Source organism: Callorhinus ursinus, unplaced genomic scaffold (genome assembly GCF_003265705.2).
Source record: "Callorhinus ursinus isolate GAN/ISIS: 27379988/994484 unplaced genomic scaffold, GSC_fseal_2.0 scaffold6, whole genome shotgun sequence".
Lineage (NCBI taxonomy): Eukaryota > Metazoa > Chordata > Mammalia > Carnivora > Otariidae > Callorhinus > Callorhinus ursinus.
This window is the reverse complement of record NW_027397068.1, coordinates 18,165,618-18,190,758: the sequence shown is the minus strand read 5'-3', so window position 1 is coordinate 18,190,758 and position 25,141 is coordinate 18,165,618. Positions and strand designations below refer to the sequence as shown.

The 25,141-nt window shown below is 36.0% G+C and overlaps 1 protein-coding gene across 6 annotated transcripts in view; it reads left to right on the top strand.

Moving 5' to 3' along the window:
* Positions 1 to 355: 355 nt before the first annotated feature.
* MMS22L (MMS22 like, DNA repair protein) overlaps positions 356 to 25,141 on the top strand; it is a 128,609-nt gene continuing 103,823 nt past the window's right edge. For 2 of the 6 annotated variants that reach the window (XM_025862857.2, XM_073893668.1), the window contains exons 1-9: positions 697 to 1,221; positions 2,263 to 2,388; positions 3,338 to 3,387; positions 5,032 to 5,119; positions 5,213 to 5,390; positions 8,074 to 8,164; positions 9,842 to 9,972; positions 14,295 to 14,408; positions 23,183 to 23,359. In XM_025862857.2, coding sequence (XP_025718642.1) covers positions 1,058 to 1,221; positions 2,263 to 2,388; positions 3,338 to 3,387; positions 5,032 to 5,119; positions 5,213 to 5,390; positions 8,074 to 8,164; positions 9,842 to 9,972; positions 14,295 to 14,408; positions 23,183 to 23,359 — 1,119 coding nt within the window. In that variant the 5' untranslated portion in view covers positions 697 to 1,057. The other 4 variants (XM_025862847.2, XM_025862866.2, XM_025862879.2 and 1 more) reach the window with 4 other exon arrangements.

Sequence of the window (25,141 nt, the reverse complement as noted above, 5' to 3'; positions counted from 1 at the left end):
GTAACAGGAGGGGATGGCGCGGCTCTGGGTGTAAATGAGACACCCACTTCGGACTCACTTGAGCAAAACTCTTTTCTTGCGTCCCGCGCGAAGAATACCCAGAGGTCCCTAGGCCTTGCTCACCTCAGCCTCCAGTTTCCTTTCCCCGTGAGGCCCCGCCTTCCAGCCGAACTCACCAATTAAAGCTACACGCACAGAGGGAAAAAAAAAAAAAGAAAGAAAAAGCTGCTCGCAGTATCGAGTTCTTGGGCGGCTGACTCTCGCGAGAACTCGCGGAGCGCCGGCGGTTCCTGCAGAGACTTCGCGAGCGGATCTCAGGGGGCGGGCTGCGCCGTGGCCCCGCCCTCCCTGAGCGCGGGCGCGCAGTGGCGGGAATTTCGCCTGTTTCTGATTTAGACCTCGCTAACGCCGGGGTTGTAGACCCGACAGCTGGGGGCGGACCTCGGGGGCCGAAAGTGTGAGCAGGTACGCCGTGCCTCAAAGGAGGGGCGCTCCGGTGCGCAGGACACCGGCTTCCTTCGCCCTGTGCCCGGCCCGCGCTGGTCGCCGCCGAGTGGGAACCTGGCGGAACTTGCCTTCCGGCTGGGAGGACTAAAGATTGGCGCCGGGCGGTTCCTGATCCCCACCCGAAGTGCGCAAGGAGGCTTTTCCACGACACTGTTGGGAAACTGGCTCGGTACTTTTCGGTAACGTAGCGGGAGGTGCAGGTCGAGGCGGGGTCGGGAGCTGAAGCTGGATCTGTCCTGCAACCATTTCTTTTCTTTTTCGCGCTGTCCCGGCTGCAGAATCCGACCTAGATGGCAGATGTGAAGTTCTGCCGCAGCCAGTCGGGGGTGCATTCTAAGTTCTGACAGCCTTGCTGTCGGGGTGTCGGTGTGGGGAGAGTCGTTGAGGAATTGGCTTCTCGGGCTTTTTTCTTTGTACTGGGGGGACGTTTTGAGAACTTTCTGAGATACCGCCAATCTCTTGGCCCGCCCATCGTCCTGGAATCTAATCACAGTATCTTTGGAGTCTTGAATGATAGGAGTCCCAAACATTTCAGGACAGAAAGTAAATAATGGATAACTGTTCCACTGCGTCGATGTTCCTGACCGACAGCTTGGAACTGGAGCTGGGGACAGAATGGTGCAAACCCCCTTGCTTTTCTTGTGGTATTGACAACAGAGGAGGAGGAAATCATTTTTCTGGAGAGTCCTACCTTTCCAGCGGAGCCCTTAAGCGGTAGGTAAAAAATCGGGGACTGTGTTTTTCCCTTATCAAATTTTTCATCAGTTTGTTAGGAATGTTATTTAATTATGATTTAAGTCAACTTAAACTTTGTTGTTCAAGCCATGTTTTTGCAAATCGACTTAGTATATAACATGGGTGCAGGTTATCATCTCTGTTGTCGGTTTCCTGGTTAAAGCGTACCTAAAAGATTTTTGGATATTGAGAACTTCTTGCTACCGGATGTTTTCTTATCTCACAGCTATCTCAGTTTTGGGGTAGGAAGCTGGCCACTAATTTCCCTTTTACTTAAAGTGAATTCTGAGCTAGCTGGGCTTTTTGAATTGGAATATCCTTCTAAAACATGAAATAATAATCTGGAGCTTCTCAGTAATTCTTAAGTTAGACATAGACATTGTTTTGTTGCCCCAGTTCCTTCTAATTCTGTGTATCTATACACAGAAGTCATAGACTTATTTTTGTTTTAACTTTTGAATAAATTCACCAGATTGTGTAAGTTCACAAAAATATTATTCTTTAAAGTTCTTGCCTTAGGCAGCTGTACACAAGTTGCTGTAAAACTGCAGTTGTTGAAATATTTTGGGAATACCTGCTGAGGCAATTTCAGAAAGGAAGCCATTTTTGTTGATTTTATAGTTGTACCTTGTTTGAGGCCTTAAAAGAGATTATTCAGTTTGATTATGCTCCAGACATGGCTCAGTAACTTTTACCTGTTTTAAACATTAAATGTCCCCTCAAAGGATGAAATTCTTCGACTGAAGACCACAGGCCAAAAAAGTATGTTCCCTAGACTTACTTTTTGAGTTTTTCCCCTAAGTTACATTGCTCTTTAGTTACACTTTATCACTCCATATGACTGAATTTTTCATACAATCTAAATGTAGTAATTCCTGAATATGTAAGGTACCAGGGCATATCATAATTTTATGATATCATTGTTGACATGTCACATACAATATGGATTTATATAATGACAAAAATATGCTATAGTTGGGATTTAGCATACTTTTTATAAGATCAGAGTTTTCATTTCAGATTAATTTTGAATCTTGATCCTTTACCAACTAATTTTGAAGAAGATACAGTGGAAATATTTGCCATTCAGTGGGTTACTGAAACAGCATTAGTGAATTCATCTAGAGTGCTCTTTCATTTATTCAGGTATGTTTTGGTTTTAACTGCCTTTGACCATTGATGCTTTTCAGTTGTGTAAGTTACTTTGCTGGGTGGTTTCTGATACCAATATTACAAAAGCAGGAGTTGTTCATGTTGCTCTCTTGATTATCTTATCAGTAACAACAATCATGTAATGTTTGATGGAGCAGTGATTTTAATGATTCGTTTTTTAGTGAGTCTTCATTCTTTTTCAGACTTTTTATTCAACATTGACATCATGTATTGAAGACAAATATTTAATGCTTTGAACCGTATTATAATTTTGGAAGAAAACTAAAATACTTTTGTTACTGAATCGTCATAGTCTTTCATTGATTTTTAGAGAATGAATTCAGACTTTCCAGATACATCTTTCAGACTGTATAGTAATATAATTAATTAATATGATTAAGTTGGACAACATTAAAAATTTTAATGAACTTTTCCAAACATACACAAATGTAGAGAGAATACTTTAACGAAACTTCACATAACCTCTCTCAGCGGCAGTACACCATCAAGGTTTTATCACACTTCTTCATCTGTCCCTTTCCCTCTTTTTTTTGGTTTGAGTATTTTTAGCAGATTCCAGGCATCATGTTATCTTACCCTTAAATATTTCAATAAGCATTTCTTAAAAATATGAACTTTTAAAAAACATAAACAGTATCTCATCACAATTAACATTATTTAATGATATTTATAATATATAATTATATATACATATATGCAGCTTTTAATAGATATTTTTGGAAGGTCAAACAAAGGCACGTTTTATCTTTTCTCAGTCTTGACTGTCTGACCCTGTATAAATATCCACAACTTTTTTAAACATCATTCATAAATGAGAGGCTATGCACATACTAAAGCTATGTAATAGATTTGGAAATATCTCTATAATACATGCTTTAAATTTTTCCAAAATTAACTCTCACCTTATATTTTTTTAAATTAGGCAGCAACTGTACAACTTGGAAACCTTATTACAGGCCAACTGTGATTTTGGTAAGTTTTAAATGTTTTTAATAGCAAAAAGGAATTGAATTGCACATCTATCTATGATGTGTAATTGGGATATAATAACATGGAGGAAGAAGCATTAGGTTAGAAGTTCAGGATAGTGTTTAGTGTTCAGAAAAAATATAACACTTAAATTTTGTTGTAGCTGAGATTCATAGTATTTTTCTATGTGATAAAATTGATTTAAGGCTAAACATTTCTAAAGTGAATTAACTTGCTTTGGGGGCGGGGAGTGGGACCTTATGCTGTCTTCTTGCTCTGCTTTTGGTTTGTTTTTGACATTTAATGGGTTACTCATGGAGGGGGGTTGCTATAGTTAAGGTAGTGAAGGGAATTGAAGACAGTGTTTTAGCGCAGGCTAGCTGCTTCTCCTTTCTAGCAATTGTGCTCCAGTGTAGGAATTAGACTCATGGCACTGTGGTCAGCCTGGGTTCCAACCCTAGCTAATTACGGGTCTCACACCAGGTAACAGTTCCCACCTCATTGAGTTCTTGTGAGGATAAATGATATAATGCCTGTGACGTACTCAGGCTAATACCTGTTATTAGTGATGCCCAGCAACTAAAGATCACCTGGAACACACCTTTGGTCAGTGAAAGGTTGAGTAGCTTACTAACACAAGAAGGAAGTACACATCATGAGAAACAGTTGGGGCTTCTCAGGGAGAGTAGGGAGGGGCTTGTGATGGGGTTTGTACTTACACTGGTGATTTGGAGAGAGTTTAAGGGGACTAGGATTGGATGGTGTTAAGCAGGGACAGTGTAATGAATTGAATATGTTAATTTTTGTCTAGGAGGTGGGACCCAGAAAGGCTAAGGAGGGTTCTAATTAGTAAAGTAATAGTCATGTTAGCTGCAAGAGGGAAATATTTTGTTTTTGTATTTTGTTTGTTTTTCTGTGATTGCATAGTGCCTTCTTTCTGTATTCAGACATAATTACAGAGAGATTTTGTTTTTGTCTTGTTTCACCATAATCACAGAGTGGCCCCATCTGATTACTTTTGATATTTCATGAAAACTTTAATTTCATTAGGGAACATCATGACCTAGTTGTTAGCTATCTGCTGTCAGGGCTGTTTTGTTTTCCTACTGTGTGCTCAGTAAATGTTGAGTAGTATTTATCACCTGAGGCTGTTTCAGGCCAGGTACTGTGTAAGGTGACGATGAATCAAAGTGGAAGAATCTGCTGAGGAGTTTGTAGTTGGTAGGACATACAGACACACAAGCATAGGACAGCATGGTAGACGGAAAAGTGTAGTAATCGTGGCCTGTATAAGCTGCTATGGGAGCCAGGGGCTTCATCTGTTTAGGGGCCCATCACAGAGTGATGCCAGATCTTGGTCTACAGAGATGAGGAAAAAATAAGTAGGCAGAAGTTTTGGGGAGCGGAAGAGTTCCAGGTAGAAACAACTGTATAGACGAAATCATTGAGGTGTACTGAAACCTACGTTCAGGGAGCAGGAAGTGGTAATTATGTGTGGTTGGATCAGAATGTATGGTAGAGTGATAAATTTGGAACAGATGAAATCACAAATGAACTGCTGCTTGTATGGCTTACAAATTTTTTTTTGTCACTGCCCACTGATTAATTATTTAAACTTTGATATCACTGAATCTATTTTGGTTTCAGGGAAGATATCCACCCTACACTGCAAAGCAGACAATATTAGGCAGCAGTGCGTGACATTTCTTCATTACGTTAAAGTTTTCATCTTTAGGTAAGATGTCAGATGAGTATTTTGATTACTGCATGAATTTCTGAGTGCATGTTCATCCAGAGTCTGGTTATTTGCGTATCCATCTTTTCTTAGGTACCTGAAGGTACAAAATGCTGAGAGTTCTGTTCCTGTCCATCCCTATGAAACTTTGGAGGCACAGCTTCCATCTGTGCTGGTTGATGAACTTCATGGATTACTCTTGTATATTGGACATCTATCTGAACTTCCCAGCATTAGTCCAGGAGCATTTGTAAATCAAAACCAAATTAAGGTTTGACTTGTTTCATTTAGTTTTTAAATCCTCGGGGTTTTTTTTTCTTTTCACAAGGAATATTCATTCATTCAAGAATGAGGGAAAATAGTCAAGAGTGCAGCTCAGGGACTAGACCCTCTGAGTTGAAATTCTGGCTCCTCTTCTAATTATGTGCCATTGGGCAAGCAACACCTCTTGCCTCAGTCTCCTCACGTGTATAATTGGTTTGCTTCCTAGAGTTATTGGGAAAATTAGATAAGTTAAAATTAAATAAAGTGCTTAGAATGTAATATAGACTGAAACAGTGATCGCTATTCTCAATTCCAGTTTATAACGTGCAGATATGTACAAGTTTCAAAGCAAAATAACCTTTACTTTTTAAAAATTTGTACCATTTTTCCCACTGATAAAGGTTTGGGCAAATCCTAGTGTTTATTACCGTAAAATTCAAGATCACCTTATTATAAAAGCTACAGCTTCAAAACCACAGCATTATGTATATTCTTTTGAGACCTTTTTGGAATATGATTAAGATTGTTTTGACTATTCCCCTTTCTTCTACCTGTGAAGTCATTCCTATAGAAGTTTTGTTCTTTTAATATTTGTATTGATAGCATGACCCAGCTTATAGATGTAATTAACAAATTCTCCATAGGAAAATGTGAGCTTATATGGATGGCAAATTGTAATTCCCCGTGGGTTTCCCTGAACTCTCAACTTCTTTCATTCAATTTGACTTTACCAATTTGAATAACATTCAGTTTTTAGGAATGTGTCTTTGCCAAAATGTAAGGTACGAATAAATGTTTATGTATTTCTATGAAATTTAACAATAACAAAATACTCTTCTTATCAGGGACCAATATATGTAATATTAAAAATAAAAAGTCCTACCTGAATTCAGAGGTTAATATGTCTAATTCATAGAAAGCAAATAGATAATTGCTTGTAATCATGACACTTAATAAATATTCGTGATAGATTATGGGGAGAGGGATATTTTTCCTTCATTTTGGTCTCTATAAATTGGACTGGCTTTATTTTCTGGATCTTCATCAAATGCTTAAGAAAATAAAAATAGGGGCGCCTGGGTGGCTCAGTCAGTTAGGCAGCTGCCTTCGGCTCAGGTCATGATCCCAGGGTTCTGGGATCGAGCCCCGCATCGGGCTCCCTGCTTGGCGGGGAGCCTGCTTCTCCCTCTCCCTCTGCTTGCCTCTCTGCCTACTTGTTCTCTTTCTGGATCTCTCTGCCAAATAAATAAATAAAACCTTTAAAAAAAAAAAAAGAAAAGAAAAGAAAAATAATTTAGCAGTGGAAATAGAGACTGCAAAGGTTCTCAACTAGGTTTTGCCTTTCATAGCCTTTTTAATTAGGCAAACTTGAAAAGAGGTTATTTAAAGATCAGAAGGCTGAATTTTTAATGCACATACACAAAAAAATCATACACTGAAATACTGTTCTTTTCTGAAACAACAGCAAGAAAAATCTTACAAGATGAAAAGTATCTTTTAAGACTCTATTTCTTATTTTACCTATCTTACATATGAAAAGTATTTAATTGGCATTTTCAGTTAAGCATCTGTCTTTTATTTTTAAGGAACTTTCTTTATTAGAGATATTTGTTGGGTATTATGTATTACAGATACTTTCATCAATTTATCTTTTCTTTTTTAGCAATTTGCCTTGCTATGGAGATGGTTTAAGTTTTGTATATAGTCACATTTGTCAGGTTTTTCTTGTGTATCATCTCTGTGATTGTTAAAAATATACTTGTTTTTTACATATATCTTTTTAATTCATCTCTTTTTAAAAAATATGCTGTGAGGTGGGAAATCTAACTTTAGTTTCTTGCAAATGAATAAGTTAATAACCAGTCTTTTATTGAATGGCTCATGTTTTCCCCACTGATTGGAGATACCATGTTTATTTCTCTCTTGCCTATTTTTGCTGTTTATTTATTATCTATTTCTGAGCCAATACTGTTGTATTAGTGTAGCATTTTATTTTGTTTGCACATTTGATAAGACAAGTCCCCTCTCTATCATTCTTCCTTGTTCTCTTAATAGAACATGTATATCATTGTCATTTATTTTTAAAGTGATACTAAATGTTGGCTCAAGGAAGGTTATTGACAACCCTACTACAGCACAGTAGTTAAGAGCACTGGCTTTTGAATCAGAGTTAGATTTTAATCTTAACACATGAATTGAAAGGTAAATTTCTTCACTGCTTTTAACTTCAGTTTCTTAATGGGCATCTCAATAGTGTCTACAATGTGATAGTCTATTTCTCCTGTTAGAATACTTCATAGGAGTTCCTGGGTACTCATTACATTTAAAAACATATTTCCTAACTAAAGTCTAAAACAAGATTATGAAAATAAGTGGTTAAAAAAATTCTTTTACTGCCTTGCAGCTATAGTAAAATCAGAGGTTGGTTAGAAGGGACCTTTACTATACAAGTCTATTTAGCAGCTCTAAGATGGGTCTGTCCTAAAGCATCAAATGAAAATACGCTTTCAAAGATCTCCAGTGAAAGAATCCTCTAATGAACAAGACCAAGTTTTTCCCTGAGCTTTTGAAGAGTGGGTAGGTTACTTGGTTCCTGATCCTTGTCCTTATGGAGGAGTGTCGTAGCATGCTATAAAATGCCTACTAAAGTACTATGAATTCTCAGTCACAGTTGATAATATCCTTCACAGCTTTTTCCACCATCATGGCATTTATTACATCTCCACTTAGATATCCATTGGATGGTGCTAGAAATTCTTCACATGCTGGGTGAAAAATTGAGTAAGTTTATGGATTTCTGATTTATATCCTTTTTAAATCTAAACCCTTAATTGTTTTTTGTTTTTTTTTTTTTAATTACAGGTCATCATTGCTTTCCGGGTTTTTTAATTTTTATCTTACATCAAATAGTAACCAAAGTAAAAAGTCAAGGTCTTAATTCCTTTTCTCAAGAGAACAGTTTGGTCCATTTATCTTTCCATACTTCTATATTAGTTTGTGTGTGTATGTATATATACATAGAAACTCTTGGGTAGGATTTTTGTCTTTGTTTCTAACTAACCACAAATGGTAGTATTCTGTGTAATGTTTAATTCAACAGTTTTTTAGAGATCTGTTCGTGTCAGTACATATAGTACTTCATTTATTTAAGGGCTGTATGTTATGGCTCTGTCGTAATTTATTTAGCCAAGTCTATTTTTTAATATTTCCATTATTTACATATTTTTGGTACTACAAGTAATATTTCACGGAACATCCGTGTGTGTGTGTGTGTGTGTGTGTGTGTGTGTGTGTGTGTGTGTACATCTTTGAACACATGTACAAGTTATTTTGTAGAGTGGATTCTTAGAATTGGAGTGGCACATTCAGCTTTAATATCGTAACCACTGCTTAGTTGCTGTACAGAGTTTCCCCAATTTGTGTACATGCAAGCATAGCTTTGCTTCATTCTCTTGCCAGTAGTGGATATTATCAATTATTTTTATTTTTTGCCAAATAATACATGAAAAATGATATTGAATCTGTTTTGCAATTTTTTGAGTACCAATGAAGTTGAACATTTTTATATAATTTTATTGTTTTTATATTTGCTTTATTGTTCATTATCTTTTGCTCATGTTTCTTTTTTTAAAAAAAATTAGTAGTTTGTATATATTATGGATAATACTTTTTTATTTCACATATTGCCTGTTTATTTCTTGGTCTTGCTATTTGGCATCTTTAGAGTCCATTATCAACTTAGCAGTATTTTGTAAATATTACCTATTTGTAAATTATCAATTTAGGTTATAGGTTATAAAAACATCCATTATCTCAATATCTGATTTTCAGTAAGCTAATAAATACAAAAATACATGTATGTATATATATGTGTATGTGTACACATATATATATATACATGCACACAAACATACAAAGATGTCTACAAATACATAATTTCTTCTCTCACATGGACTTTGTATTTCAGATAATAATTCCTTAGAGCAGTACTTAATCTGATAGGTACACGTTTTAGTATCTATTACCTTGGTTTGCTCTGTTCACACCACAAAACAATTATATGTGATTAGTTTTATCAGTATTTGTTTTAAAAATGTTTTAAAGCCTTTATTGGTCAGAAATATTGGTGAAGATTTTCTAGCATTTCCCCGCTTTTATTTTTTTTTTCCTTAAGTGATGTTACATTGTTACATTTTAAAGATGACCACATTAAGAAAAGAGAAGTCTATTAAGTGGCACTTGAGAAAATTGAAAACTTTTTTGGGGTAATGTATATCAGTGATCAGATAAGAAAGGAATTGCCTCAAATTTAACTTTTATTTCTAAAGAAATTTGTTTTTAACTGTATATGTTGCAGTTTTGCCTTAAGTGAATTTAAAGGAGTATAGTTACTTTCTTCCTTCGAATTTGTAAAATCTACTGTGGTTTTAAATAGGATATATTTTATTATATTTTTAGAACAAGTTATATATGGTCATCAGTTTATGAATCTGGCAGGTGACAATTTAACCAACATCAGCCTATTTGAAGAACATTGTGAAAATCTCCTTTGTGATTTAATAAGCCTGTCACTCAACAGGTATGACAAGGTAATGTTTTAAGAGTTTATATTACTACATCTGAAACTAATGTGTACTATATGTTGGCTACTTGAATCTAAATTAAAAAAAGTTTATTTGTATTTTTGATGTTTAATGACAATAGTCCTTAATGTGTGTCGTTTATGAGAATTTAATCTGATTGGTTTACTTGTTAATTCTCCTAATTTTATATTTATTATTGTCTGGAAGTTGAATTGGAAAAGAATTTGATTTAAACATTTAAAATGGTAAAATTAATATATCAGAGGCAGTTGTTTTGTTTTTAAAAATAGCTTTTTCCATCTTGTCAAAAATAAGTGAAAACAGGATGTTTATGACAATAACTGGAAGTTTAACTTATATGCAAATAGAGTCCAGCCCCTTTATAATATATATATATATAGTTACATAATACAATAAATGAGTACTTAGCTAAAATTAGTTGACAATTTAAAGGGAGATTTTGTTTTTCAAAAAAGTGTAGAATCATGGGAGAAATCATGTTCTTACTAAATTGTGTTTAATAGAGTGTTTAATGCAGACAGTGATTTAAAGGTGCTACAATACCTACTCATTTTCTAACAATGGAAATTTGTAGATTTATCAGTTATTTCAAATTGTTAGCATAAACCTTATGGGAAATCAGGATTTATGATTTTTTTAAATTTAGATTGTTTTATGTATTATCAAAATCTTTGAAATCTGGTCTATATAATTTTATAATTAATGTTATATAGTGGATTGACCAGACATGATTTGGTAATATCTTTTTTTTGGAGGGGGTTTCCTTTTTTTTTAAGTTCAATTAATTAACAATATAGTGTATTTTTAGTTTCAGAGGTAGAATTCAGTGATTCATAAGTTGAATACAACACCCAGTGCTCATTCCATCACATGCCCTCCTTCATGCCCACCACCCAGTTACCCCATCCCCCCCACCTCCCCTCCCGCAAGCCTTAGTTTCTTTTCTATGCTTAAGAAGTCTGTTATGGTTTGTCTCCCTCTCTGGTTTCATCTTGTTTTATTCTTCCCAGGTTTTTTTTGTTTTTTTGTTTTTTGTTGGTTTTTTTTTTTTTACTAACCAGAATCATGCTGTATGTATTGTTCTTTGATGTGCTTCTTGGAGATGTTCTCAGCCTAGCACACTCCTTTTATCTATTATATATTCCACAGAAATAGTTAGATGTTTGGGTTGCTTCATTCTGCTGTTATAATTATGCCCACTTTTGTGCACAAACTTGAGCACAGGGGCTGGAATTTGAAGGGGAAGAGTGTAAATTTGAGCCCTTGGCAGTCTGAGGTGAAGGTGTGTTGACTTGGCATTGAGCAGGTGGCAGGCCTTGCATGCTGACTTGGGCAGGAGGGTGGCTGGACTGTGAATTTGGGACCCACAGGCCGATGGCATCATGTGACAGGACATGGCTGGTTTTGCTTTTAATTTTTGTTTTTCTGGGAAACTCGATCTCTTCCTCTATTCTAAATGAAAGCCTTGCTGGATAGAGTATTCTTGGCTGTAGATTTTTTCCTTTTAGCAGTTGGAACTTATCATGCCACTTTCTTCTGGCCTGCAGAGTTTCTGCTGAAAAACCCATTTGTAGCCGTATGGGGTTTCCCTTGTATGTACCTGCTTTCCTTTCTCTTGCTGTTTTTAAAATTCTCTCTTTATCACTACTTTTGGCCTTTGTGTCTTGGCACAGACCTCTTTGGGTTGGTTTTTGTTGGGGGCTCTTTGTGCCTCCTCGATCTGGATTTCTCTTTCTTTCCCCAGATTCAGGAAGTTTTCAGCTGTTATTTCTTCAGACAAATCTTCTGCCCCCTTTTCTCACTCTTCCCCTTCTGGGATCCCTATCACGTGACTGTTATGCCTGACAGTGTTGCTGAATTCCCTGGGTCTATTTTCATTTTGCATATTTTTTCCCCCTCTCATCTGCTCGTCTTGATTGCTTTCCATGGCTCTGTCCTCCAGGTGGCTGATCCTTTCTTCTACTTCCTCTTGCTTGCTATTTATTCCAGATGGTCTATTTTTATTTCCATTTAACAAGTCCAATAGCTCTAACTGGTTCCTTTTTATGTCTTCTATCTCTTGGTGGAGGGTCTCATTGAGGTCCTGGACTCCTTCCTCAATTCTAGCAAGTATCTTTATGAGCGTTACTTTAAATTCGCTATCAGACATATTACCTCCGTTTCACTTAGGTTTCCTGCTCTGATTTTGTCCTGTTCTTTGATTTGGGATATAGTCCTCTGTCTCCTCATTCTGTCTCTTGCATTGTCTGTTTTTCTGTGTTAGGAAAGTCAGCTACATCTCCTGCACTTGAAAGTAGTGGCTTTATGAAGAAGAGGTCGGGCAGTACAATGTCTGTTTCCCAGAACCTGGTGCTTCAGGGGGTGTCTCCTATGTGTGTTGCTCCAGGGGTGTCCTACCGTTGTGGCTAGGATGTGTTTGCCTTCAGTCCTGTTGTCTGCGATGGCTCTCTGCCTGTTGTGGGCAGAGTCTGGTGCCCATGGTATTAGTGGGCTGCTCTGGGGTTGCCTTGGGCTTGAGCTGAGTCAGACCAGGCGTTTGCCAGAGATGCAGTAGCACCAAACTGCAGGCACTGTCCCTGTGTAGTCCCATGAGAAGCTTTTGTTGGTGGGTGGGGCCTGCAGTCAGACCCATTGCCTGCCCCCAGCTCACTGCTGGGGTCACAGTCAGACTGGTGTGTGGTTATCTTCCCCTCTCCCTGGGGCAGGACTCACTTTGGAGTGGTGCTGACCCTTGTGTGGGCCGTGCACACATTGCCAGGCTTGTGGCACGGCTTTGATGGGATCTTGCCCAGAGCGATCAGAGGGGGTGGATCTGCTTTGCTGTGGCCTCTTGTCTATGCTGGGCTGTGGAGTCTGTTCTGCCAGTTTTTGGGCTGCTTTCTGGGTTATTTATGCCAACGTGGGTGCTCTCTAGGCGGCCAAGTGGCAAGAGGTGAGCCCAGGGACGTCCTACTCTGCCATCTTCCCAGCAGCCTCTTGGCTTAGTAACATCTTAACAGTTATCTTTGACTCTGTATTATGTTAGAAACATGAATGTAGTATATATGAAATAGTAATTACATAATGAATTTCTGAAGTCCAGCTATACTTGTAAATATAGTGCATATGCCTTGCATTATTTAGGGCCACTGAGGATATATTTGGTAAAAAAATACTTAACCTTTATAAAATTAAATATAAATAAATATATAATAAAATATATTATTTAGTCTGCTTTATAGTGGATTAAAATTTGTTTTCTAATCTTTTTATTAGAAGTTTTTCTGTTGTGGCTGATGGATTAGATCAGGGTTAGGACATCATTGCCCTGAGGCCAAATCTAACACATTGTCTGCTTTGTAAATTTTACTGAACCACAGCCCATCCTTTTTTTTTTTTTTTTAACCTATTGTCTGTGGCCAGTGTTGTATGGACAGTGGCAGAGTTGAGGAGTTGTGACAGACTATGTCCCAAGAAGGCCTCATACTTGCTATCTAGCCCTTTACAGGAAACGTTTACTGAACAGTGATGATTAAAGCAACGGTTTTTGGTTTGGGTTTTGTTTTTTAAGATTTTATTGATTGATCTTAGAGAGAGGGCACACTGGAGCAGTGGGGAGGGGCAGAAGGAGAGGGATAGGCAGACGCCATGCTGAGCATGGATCCTGCCCGGGCCCCGTCTCAGGACACAGATTGTGACCTGAGCTGAAACCATGAGTCAGAGGCTTAATGACTCAGCCACCCAGGTGCCCCTAAAGCAAAGGTTTTTTTTAAAGTTTGAAAATAAAGTTCATTCTATACTTTGGTTGTAAAATGGGAATTTAGGGGCGGGCTCAGTCAGTTGGACATCTGACTCTTGATCTCTGCTCAGGTCTTGATCTCAGAGTCATGAGTTTGAGCCCCACGTTGGGCTCCACGCTGGGCGTGGGACCTACTTAAAAAAAAAAAAAATGAAATGGGAATTTATTTTAAAATTTAATGGAATGGGACATATTTTGTAAACAATTTTATATAATTGAACATCAGTTTTAAGTCATCTAAATTCTTGTAAAACATTTGGAGAGAGAGGGCGCCTGGGTGGCTCAGTTGGTTGAGCGACTGCCCTCGGCTCAGGTCATGATCCTGGAGTCCTGGGATCGAGTCCCGCATCGGGCTCCCTGCTCGGCAGGGAGTCTGCTTCTCCCTCTGACCCTCTTCCCTCTCGTGCTCTCACTCTCTCATTCTCTCTCTCTCAAATAAATAAATAAAAATCTTAAAAAAAAAAAAATTTGGAGAGAGATATGTAGCATGTAAAATTCTTACAGAATTCAGTTTGGTTCTTCTCTACAGGTTAGGCCTTCTGAAGCATTAGCAAGTCACCACTGCCCATGTTCCTGCATTAAAGAATTATGGGTTCTACTCATTCATCTTCTAGAACACAGAAATAAATGGTCTCTTTCAGAAGTAAGTTGTAAAATTGATGTGTTAATTTCTGTTCCTAACTCTTATATTGAATTTTTGCAGTGGTTTTCACCAAGAAAAATGCTACAAAGTTCCTTATATAAGACAGCCACCACCACCAAACAGAGCACTGAGTACCAAACACCTACTACATTTTTAACCCTAAAGTGGCAATATGAAACTTCTAGGAGAAGTGCAGGATTTGACTCTTATTTTCTCAAGTTTTTTGTTGTTGTTCTGTCAAGAATCTTCTTATACTGTCTAGTAATCCAGAAAACAATTTAGTCAAGAAATACAGCAGATTTAGATTTGGGGAGAAATAAAGTAGGTTTTTATTAATGAATTTTATGGCATTATTTCAAGAAAGGAGGAAGAAAAGTGCAAAGGGGAACATAAATCTTCTTGCACCTCATTTTGAGCCAAGTCTTCAGAATGGGGCTTTATTTTATTTCAGGTGTTGTGGATTAGTAGAAAAAGAGAAATACAGGTAGAAGTAAGTACAAATAATTAATTATGAAATGATACAATGATTTATGTTATATGAAAAACTCCTTTGATTTTTCATGGGTTTTATAATTTCCCAGTTTTCCACAATTTGGGGTTTGGATGGTGCTATCTCTTTTTAATAACAAACGTATTTTTGTGGGTTTACAGGTACTATATTTTCAGTTATTATTTTAGCAATAAATTTACTTAAGTATAAATTTAGCATGTCTTATTATTAAGTAAGAAAAAATTTTTTTCCTCACATTTTGGTTTGTCAGAGTTCAGCTTCCTTTGGTGAGATTTCAACATTAGAGTCTCGGGATTTTTTTCCTTTGATCATTTGCCAGGATGTTTTGTCTCATTGACATGGTAAACATCAATTTTTCCATTTTCTGCAAAGCTTATCATTTAAGAATTTTATACTTCTTTATAATTTTTCTTATTTTACCAATTTCAAACTTGAACATGTAAACTACATATAATTAATGTAGGGATGTTCATACTTGATTCTCTTAATCTTTCTCTAGATTTTAAATAGAAAAGTAAGCATAATTTTAAAATATATTGTAGAAATTTGCATAGCAATATATATTGCGTAACCTAAATGATTTATATGCTGTTCATTTGATGTAATAACTAGACTTACTTGTCTTAAAGTAATGAAAATCTGAGGTCATTTCATTTTTTTAATACAAGTAAAATAACTGATATTATTCACAGACTTTGAAGGCTATTTTATTTTTAAAATTGAACTTAGAATTTTCCATGCCTGGAAAGACATTTTGACCTTCCTGTTGAAAAAATAATCTAATGTAATCTAATCATGCTGGGTATCAGATAATAAGCATTTACATGTATCAGTAAGCTTGTAGAGAGTGAGAAGTCTTGAGGTCAATACTAAATGTAGGTGGGAACTCAGGTCCCCTGAACACTGAAACTGTCCCATAACCTTATGAGCAGTTGTTAAATTGTATAAACTTGAACACTAGCTTTCATACCTAATAAGGTAAAAGAATAGAAGACAGAGGTCAGAGTTAACCCAAGTTGGTAGCCTACTGATACACTACCCATAAATCTGGGCCCTCAAAAGGATGAACTAGAAACTCAACTAAATTTGTAAGGAAAATTGCCTGTCTTTTACTGTGATGCCTTGCAGTTTAAAATTTCTTCAGTATCTTTGTTACTGCAAGCCAGCCCTCATACAGCTTTATAGCCTGAGTTGCTGTTGCCTAGATTGTACTAAAAATCTCAAGCCAGTGACTTCTAAGCAGGCACAGACAATGGGTAGGTACTTAAACCTGTATCTCCCCTAAGTAACTACCCCCCAAAATATAGAATAGCAAGAACAAATAAAACCACACACACACACACACACACACACACACACACACACACACATTGATAGCATAACTACAAGATAGGAATGATAAAAATGTTAATGGTAAAAACCACCACCAAACTCTACCATAAAACTTTCTAGCAAGCAAGGGCAGCCTGAGAAAAAAATGCTAGCAATGGTCCTCAGATTGGTCTAAAACCACTGCCAGATTGTGAAAATACTGAGATTGTTTCCTTGTAAGTCAGAGAAATGACTATGGGATAGAACTTGAAAGTGTGTATATGACATGAGGAGGAAGTCTTTGAAGGTAGACCTTCTGGAGAATAAAAAGGCAAAAAAGGAATGGTACCCTTGGTGACTGGGAGGTGAAAGGAAATAAAAGGTTAAAATGATCTAGAAAAACAAAATCAAAATTCTCAACACCCATTCTCCTACCACCACCACCAAAAAAGAAAGGAAATCCAGGAAAGAAATGGGACTTTGGTACATTGGCAAAAGAGGGCTCCACTGAACTAGAAATCTTTTAAAGTAGTCTAAATCTACTAAATGAAAGAAAGGAAAAAGAAACTTTGAAACAAGTGTTTATAAGGTTACTACTAGGAAACAGAATTGATACACTTCAGCTGATGAACCCTTTCTCCAAGAAACAACTATGAAACAGAAGAAAATTGTAAGATAACGCTCCAGATTAAACAGACAAGCATTTGGGGCTGTACAAAAACACCCTGAATAAGATATTTAGTTGTTAAAAACAAGACTAAAGCCAGAAGTGAATGGAAAGAGTAAATGGAATGAAGGAGAGAAATGAAAGAAAAATCATTTTAGAGTTGACTAAGTGACAAGGTGCCCAAGAAGAATATACTCAAATGAAGATTTAATCAGGTATGGAAGAAAGACAGAAAACCAGGGGAATAAAAATTAGATGAAGAAAGGAATATAAAGAGTTGGAAAATAGCTGAAATGGAAGATAAGCAAAGAAGAAACAGCTGTATATGTAAATGGAGTCCGTAAAGAAGAAAACAGAATAGGATATAGCTAACATTCAAAACTATTATCCAAGAAAACATTCCTAAAAAAAAAACTAATTCTACATATTGAAAGGGCCTACCAGATAGCTGGAAAGATTAACTCCAAATAATCCATCCCAAGGCATATCCTGCTAAAACTATTTGACTTCAGAAATACAGAAAATGACTTTAAGTCCTTTAGGAAATTATCAAATTTTCTAGACAAAAAGACCTAATAACTTACAAGAGCAAAGTAATTTGACCTGCACTAGACTTTTCAAAAACATAACAAAAAACAAGTTAACAGTGGAACATTTAAAAAGACTCAGAAAGCCTTCCTCCTTATGAGAATGCAACATGAAGTCTGCTATCTAGAAAAGGGCCCTGACTCCACCGTCACGGACCCCTGATCTTGGACTTCCAGCCTCTGGAATGAATAAACAGTATGACACAGCAGAGCAGCCCCCAGCTTAGAAAAAAGTGATGTAGGTCTTATCTCTTTACTGTATGGAGATTATATGGACCGTAACTATGAGATATTCCCTTGATAGAAAGCTCAAGATCAAGAAAAAGTGACCAAACCAAAAGGAAACAAAACGACAGAAAGTTTGTTCTAAGACAAAAAGAAGCAAGTTAAAAATTACTCTGTGTACTATCTGACATGCAGTGTCTTTGGGGATGGAGATGGATGAGGATAAGCCAAGAAAGAGAAACAGAAAAAACAATTGAAAATTTCAGGAAAAGCAGGGCAGCTTCTCTGCTTCATCCACCTGGGAGTTAATGATATCACAGAAGACGTGATCATTCCCTGAATGTTGACAGCCGGCTGAGCTCCACATAGGGCCTGTTCTTACAAGCTTTCCAGACTGAAGGCAGAGGTTTTTGTTTTGTTTTTTGTGTATTTTCGTCTTGTACAAAGATTTTGAAACTTTGTAATGTGGCAACACTGATTTATACAATGTACTCATTATTATGTTTTTAAAAGAAGAAATCGTGTGTGCAGGTGCGTGTACGCATGCATGCTAACATTCTTCCAGAAAGGAGTATTTGATTCCCTCTCCCTATCCCTTGCCTCCCCCACCTCGTACCTAGAATGAGGGAGGTGAAGATTGAATGGGATTTGGAGTTTTCCTGCTGAGAAAGAGACATTTTCTGCAACCAGGTCTGTGTTCAAAGGACTAATGTTCTAAGGAAATTATCCAAAGAGGAGAGGCCATTCAGGGTTTTTAAGTTATTTTCAAATGTTGCCTGGGCTGCTGCTGATTTCTGTGAAGCCAACAGGATGATGCTTCCCAAGAAGCAATTAGAGAAGCCTAAGGGAGACTCAGGAATGTTTGGAAATTCACATACACCCCAAATGGAAGTAAACTAATTTGATCAAGGACATATTTGTGTTCCAAGAAATAATTCTAAATGCTAGATCTATGTGTATGGCTGTTTTCCTAAAAACCCAACACTCACTATCTAGTAAACATCAACTAGACTTCAACTTCAGAGAAGGAAAGCAAATTAATATTCCTTGAGTGATACTTTGTATGTGCCAGTAAGTAGAATGGGTGTGAGGTTAAGTAAACTGTTCAGATAACAATATGATAAACGGGCTTCCAGTGTGGATTTATTTGATGCTACAACCCATGTTATTTTCCTACCTCATGATTATGTAGGAAAGTGCATGTTTAAGAAAAAGAAAAGGAATAGCTAAATTAATGCACTCCTTTTTTGGGGAAACAGACCTAAATATATTTTAGGTGCACTCCCCAAAGTGCCACAAATAAGGCAGGGGACACCTGTGCGATGCCATGTGCAATCTAGTAGTTTCTGACCTGTACACATTATATTTTAGCTGCCACATGTATGTGTAAATTTATATATGTTGCCACCTTTAAGCATTATAAAAAGATTCTTGCAAAAATTTTCTGTGAAATAAAAACATCAATACCAAAAACAACATAAGGATTCAAAATGTATGGGCCAAGAATTTTATAACTTTGACCCTAGCATTCCCACTTGTAGAAGTTTCCCTTTAATATATACCTATAGCAATTCAAAAATTCATATGCCTCAGGCTCTTTATTGCATTATTTGTAAAAGCACAATGTTAAAAACTACGTAAATGCCCATACACAGGAGAGTAAAACCATGGTTTATTAGCACATTAGAGTATTAGGTATTTGTTCAATAGAATGAGTAAAATATCTGAACTGATAATAGTTTGATTTCCAGGACTTATTGTTAAATAAGCAAAGTGCAAAAGAATACTTATAAGATGCCACCTTCTGTGTATGAAGGTAGGGAAAATAGGAAATGTGTATGCTTAGTTGTCCCAGATAAATACTGGAAAGACAAATCAGGAACTATTGAAATTGGTGGGTAGGAATGGGAGATTGGTGAGTGACAAATGGAGTAGAAGGGTTTGAATGTGTTATGACATTAGAACCATGTTAATTTTTAACATGCTCCAGAAATAAATCAACGTGTACGGAAGAGGAATTCAGTGGAATATAAAGAAAAACACTTGAACCTAACTGTATTCCAAGTGAATAACACATGGGAGGAGCTATGGGGGCCAGGGTTGGGGGAGTGGGATCTGACCTAGAGGACTTGGAATGCACTACTTTGACAATCTGCCCTAAGGCTAAAGACAAAAGAATTATAACAAACTTCAGATCCTGGACTCTTGTTTGTAGATTTGTCTTACAGTGTTATATATGGGTTAGCAGTTCTAGATATTTGTACTCTAGGACTGAGCAAATTAATAAGTACATTGTGGGTAATTAAGAACCAGCTTTGCCACTGTTGGAAAATTGAGTTATAAATATGGAAAGAGGGAAAGGTAGAGTGAAAGATAATGTGTTGGAATGTAATTTGAGAGATCAGTATGAAATAATGTTTTTTAAAAATTGGAACTAGATTAGAGATTTGTGTGTACGTACATGCATTTCCTACCTTATCCACTAGGTGGGCCTACAAACGATGGTATCTGAGTAACAATGAGGAAACTGCAATGTCTTGGTCTTGAAATTACTAACCTCCATTGAAAAGAAACAAAGTTCCTTTGGCAAATGTCTTGATCTTCCATGCTAATGCATGGAAAATGAAAAATGAGACTGGAACATTCTGTACCAGAAACTAAGGAGGTACTCAGAAAATAATGAGGACATATCAAAAGGACAAAAGAGCCAACATGAAGATCTCCCACACTCTAAACCTAGAATAATTTGAGAAACAAAACAAACGATAACAGAGGATTGTAATCTATACAATAAGTGTTTGTTTCCATACTGATATAAATAAATAAATAAGGGGAGGGAAGGGAAATTCTTCCTAATAAATGTAGATGTTGATGATGGAATTAGAAAATCACCAGTTGACAGCCTCCTTAGTAATTGTTTCGTTTCAGGCATGAATCCTCAGTGGCCGCCAAAAGTATGATGAGAAACAGCTTGCTGTGTCTCTACAATACCACTTACAAGGGGAGCCGTAACTTTACAGTGTAGAGTCTGGCAGATACCATCTTAGCCATGTGATCAAAGTTAACCAATAAGAGGACAAATTGATATTATGTACCCTCAGTATGATGCAATGAAAGAAGAAAAATGTTTCTTTGGTAATCTTGCCAAAAATGTATACTGTGAATCTAATTATGAAATTATGAAAGATAATTACTGAAGAACTGTTACCGATTAAAGGAAATAGAAGAGACCAGGTAGCTAAATGCAGCATGTGAGAATACAGAGGAAATCTGATAATGCTTTTATCTGTAGTCCCAAAGGAGAGGAAGTAGAGAGTGGAACAGAGCAAATACTTGAGAAAATGGCAGAAATTTTTCCAGTGTTAATGAAAGCTATTGTATTAAGAAACCCAATCAGTTCTACATAGGGTGAATAAAAAAAGAAAAGCAGACCTGATACATCACAATGAAACTCCAGAACATCAAAGACAAAGAGAAGAGCTAAAAGCATTCAGACAGAAAATTATGTTACCTTCAAAAGAGTGACAATTAGACTGTAAACTGACTTCTCAAAAGCAAAGGAGGCCAGTGGGAATGGTACCTTCATTGTATTAAAGCAAAGTAGTTGTCAACCTAAAATTCTTTACCAACGAAATCTTTCAAGAGTGAGGTGAAACAATGCTATTGTCAATGAAGCAGAATTGAAGGGAATTCTAAAAGATATATTTTAGAAGAATGATGCCTGAATTGGGGAAAGGGGGAGGTGGTGTGATGTATGAAGGAATAAAGCACAAAGAAACTAGTAAATATTTTATATAAGTCAGTAATATAATCTACTGGAATTTAAAAAAGAGAGTTTACACAGTAATACTGGCCTAGAAATTGGATAGGGCATAAATGAATTTAAGGTCCTTATTTTGTTTAAGAGAAGAGCAAAGATAAAGATATATATTATCAAGACATTTGGATGTATTATTTCTAAGGTAATCACTGAAAGAGAAAGACTAACTTACAAGCTAGTAGAGGGGGAAAAAAAAGAAATATTTAACCCAAAAGAACTCAAGAAAGGGGTGTTTGTGGAAAACATACGTATACAAACAAATACAGAATAAGATGGTAGATTTAAAACTAAATGTATGTCATTAACTGCAAGTGGACTACTGAAATGCTCATTTAAAAGATACACTGTCAAAACAGAATGTAAGCTGTTTACAAGAGGTAATCTAAAACAAAATGCAGAAAGGCTCAGAATTGATAGGAAAAGATGTAAGAAAGGTAACGTATTACACTAATATTGGAGAAAATTAGACTTTAAAACCAACAGAAGCATTAAGTCATTGTGTACTAATAAAAGGTTCAACTTATCAGGAAGGCAGAGTAAATTAATATTTTTATGTGGCTAAGAACAAAGTATTAAATGTAGAAAATAAAAATTGCCTGAACTACAAGGAGAGATACACATATGCATAGAAATATTGAGATAGGTGAAAGAAGATATAATTGAAATTGTAAAATATTTAAAAGTGAATGATAACTAACATACTAGTTAAAGCTTTGGGAGTGTAGCTAATGATACAGAGGGAAATTTATAACTTTAAATACAGACGTTAGAGGGGAAAGAAAGTGGAAAATTAATGAGCTAAGAATTCATCACACAAAAAGTTAGGGGAAAAAAATCCCTGCATTATAAACCCAAAGAAAGTAAAAGGTAGCAAATAAAACTAACACAGATTTATGAAATTGAAAATAACAAAGATGATCAAATCAATGAAAATGATCAAAACAGTCAAAAGTTGGCTCTTCAAAAAGATTACTAAAATTGGCTAATTTTTCCTGAAATTATTACAGTCAATACTAGAAATTTAAAAAAGAACATGGCTTCAGATTCTGCAGATATTTTAAAAGTTGAGGTATTGTCACCAACTGTATGCCTAATAACTTGAATAGGTTTATGAAATGGACAAATACCTAGAAAAAAAAATTTACTGAAAACTCATCAAATGTTCAACAGTATATCAGGTAAATGGTTTATCATATAGTTATATATTAGAATACTCTGATGAGCTGGGGCTATACTCATTAAAGTGGATGAATCTCAGAAACATGTTGAGGAAAAGAAGCAAATTATGAAAGAATACAATTAGGCCACTTAAGAATACAAACATGCATTAAAAAAAGTAGTGGTAGAAAGCCGAGCGATATATGATTTAGGCTTATATACCTGTGTGACAAAACAAAAAAGGGGGGGCATGATTTATTATGAAGGTCAGGATAATGGCTACCCCTGGACAGCGGAAGATGTGATTGTGGAACATGTAGGATCTTTGTAAAGTACTAATTAGGTCTAGTTCTTGTGTTTTTATTATACTTTTAAGTTTTATAAACGTGTTTTGTTTTCTTTTTTTGTGTGTATATTTGTGCAAGTGGAGGAAAAAGCCCAAACCAAAGGTTATATTCTTTATTTAATTGAATCATACTACCTCTCTTTCTATAGTCATTTTGGAACTGGTTGAGTAAACTACTTAAAACATTCTTTGAAAAATCAAGTGACCGAAAACGACCTTCTGTGCCTGTAATCCAGCCCAGGGATCCATTAGGTTTTAGTTGGTGGATCATCACTCACATAGCATCACTTTACCAGTTTGATCGCCACGGAACACCAGACGAAATGGTAAGATTTTATTTTTTTAAATTGCCTTATATTATTAATTAATATGTATTTTTGTAGACAGAAAGTAAGTGAGCACAGAAACAACAAAAATTAGATCACAGTCCTACAGAGATAAATTCAGCTTTTGAATCTAGAAGTTTTAGACCTTTCTGTAAACATCCAGAAAAATGATAATCTTTATGTTTTTATTGTTTGTTTAAGGAAAAACACCTTGTAGAAGACTTGGGATCTAATCCTGGCTCTGCTACTAAGTAGTTGCTTGACCTTCAGTAAATTGCTTCAACCTTTCTGGGCCTCTATTCCCCCATCCAGAAATCTAGGGATTGAGTTGTTCAGAAAATGTCTTCTAGTTCTAACATCTGTAAGATTGCTGACGGGAAAGCTTATATCTCCAGTAGTGAATTAGTAGTTTCTGTGAATAATTTCATAAAATTATTTCCTCAGAATAATACTTCTTTAGGGAAGCCTTTTATAAAGATAATCTATTAATCGTGAGGTTTACTTCAAATAGATTTTAATTATTAATTTCTAGTGAGAAACATTTTTTACAGTGTTATTTATAAACCCCTATGAATAAAACTGGCTGGTAGACATATTTATTTGAAGCCCTATTTGTGTATAATTTCTTCCATGTTTAGAAGTCAATAGCATAGTATTCTATCAGCCCATCAGTTCCATAAAATTAAACGTCTAGAATCTTGAAGCCAATGTATCTGTATTTTCAATATTGGTCTTTTTTTTGATCATCAGACCTACCCACAAGTTTCTAAAAAATTCAGATTTCCAGATCTCAGCTCTGGAGATCCTGATTTAGTAATCTGGTTTGGAGTTTGGGAATTCTTATTTTTAAGAAGTTTCTTGGTTCTCATCATCCACCAGGTATAGGGATCATTGCTTATGAAGCCTGTTCCTTGACTGATTTTTCTCTCTTTGAAATACTGGACAGAGTCAGCTCAGAAATCATGCATGGAATCTGAAAATCAGTTAACATTGACAGTAGCGTCATAGAAATGGAAAGGGCCTCAAAAGGTACTCTAAATAATCTCCCTAATAATAATAAGGTTTTTCAGGAGATCGCAAGATAGAGTAAACTAATGAAGTCAGAAAGTACTCTGAGAAGCTCACCGACAGCTCAGTATTAACGCATTTAAGCATTGTTTTGAGAGGGATCAATTGAATTTATTTTATTGACAGGGATCAATAGAATGAACTTCTCAGAGAAAAGGATTGTATGTCTTTTGTTTCTGTACATGAGTTTTTACAATGCTGATACATAGTAAATACTCAATAAATTTTAGCAGATTGCCATTATTATTGTAGTAACCCTCTTATTGAATATTTTTGTGAAGTTAATAGTTTAACATCTTTTAATTATTAGGATACTAGAACAACATTAAAAGAACTCAAAAATTAACCTATAATTCTAATGTCTTTACAAAAACATTTTTTCTTCCCATTTTAATTCCCCCAAGTACATATTTCTGATTTTAATCAGTATAAATAAATATGGTAATTAGTTAAGCACTTCTGAGTTCCCATTGAGTGGCTATCATAATAATAGGTGCCAATGATAGGATATACATGAAACAGATTGTACTGCCTCTTGCTTCAGGGAACATGATTTCAGATTATTAATGCTTGCTGGAATTGCCGTTAACACTTGTGCGAGTGAGTGGTGTATTTCAATAGTGGTTGATATTGACCTCCATGTACTCCCAGTGTGGTACATAATCTAGCTACATTAATATATATCATTACTATTACTGTTGTAATGTTGAATTG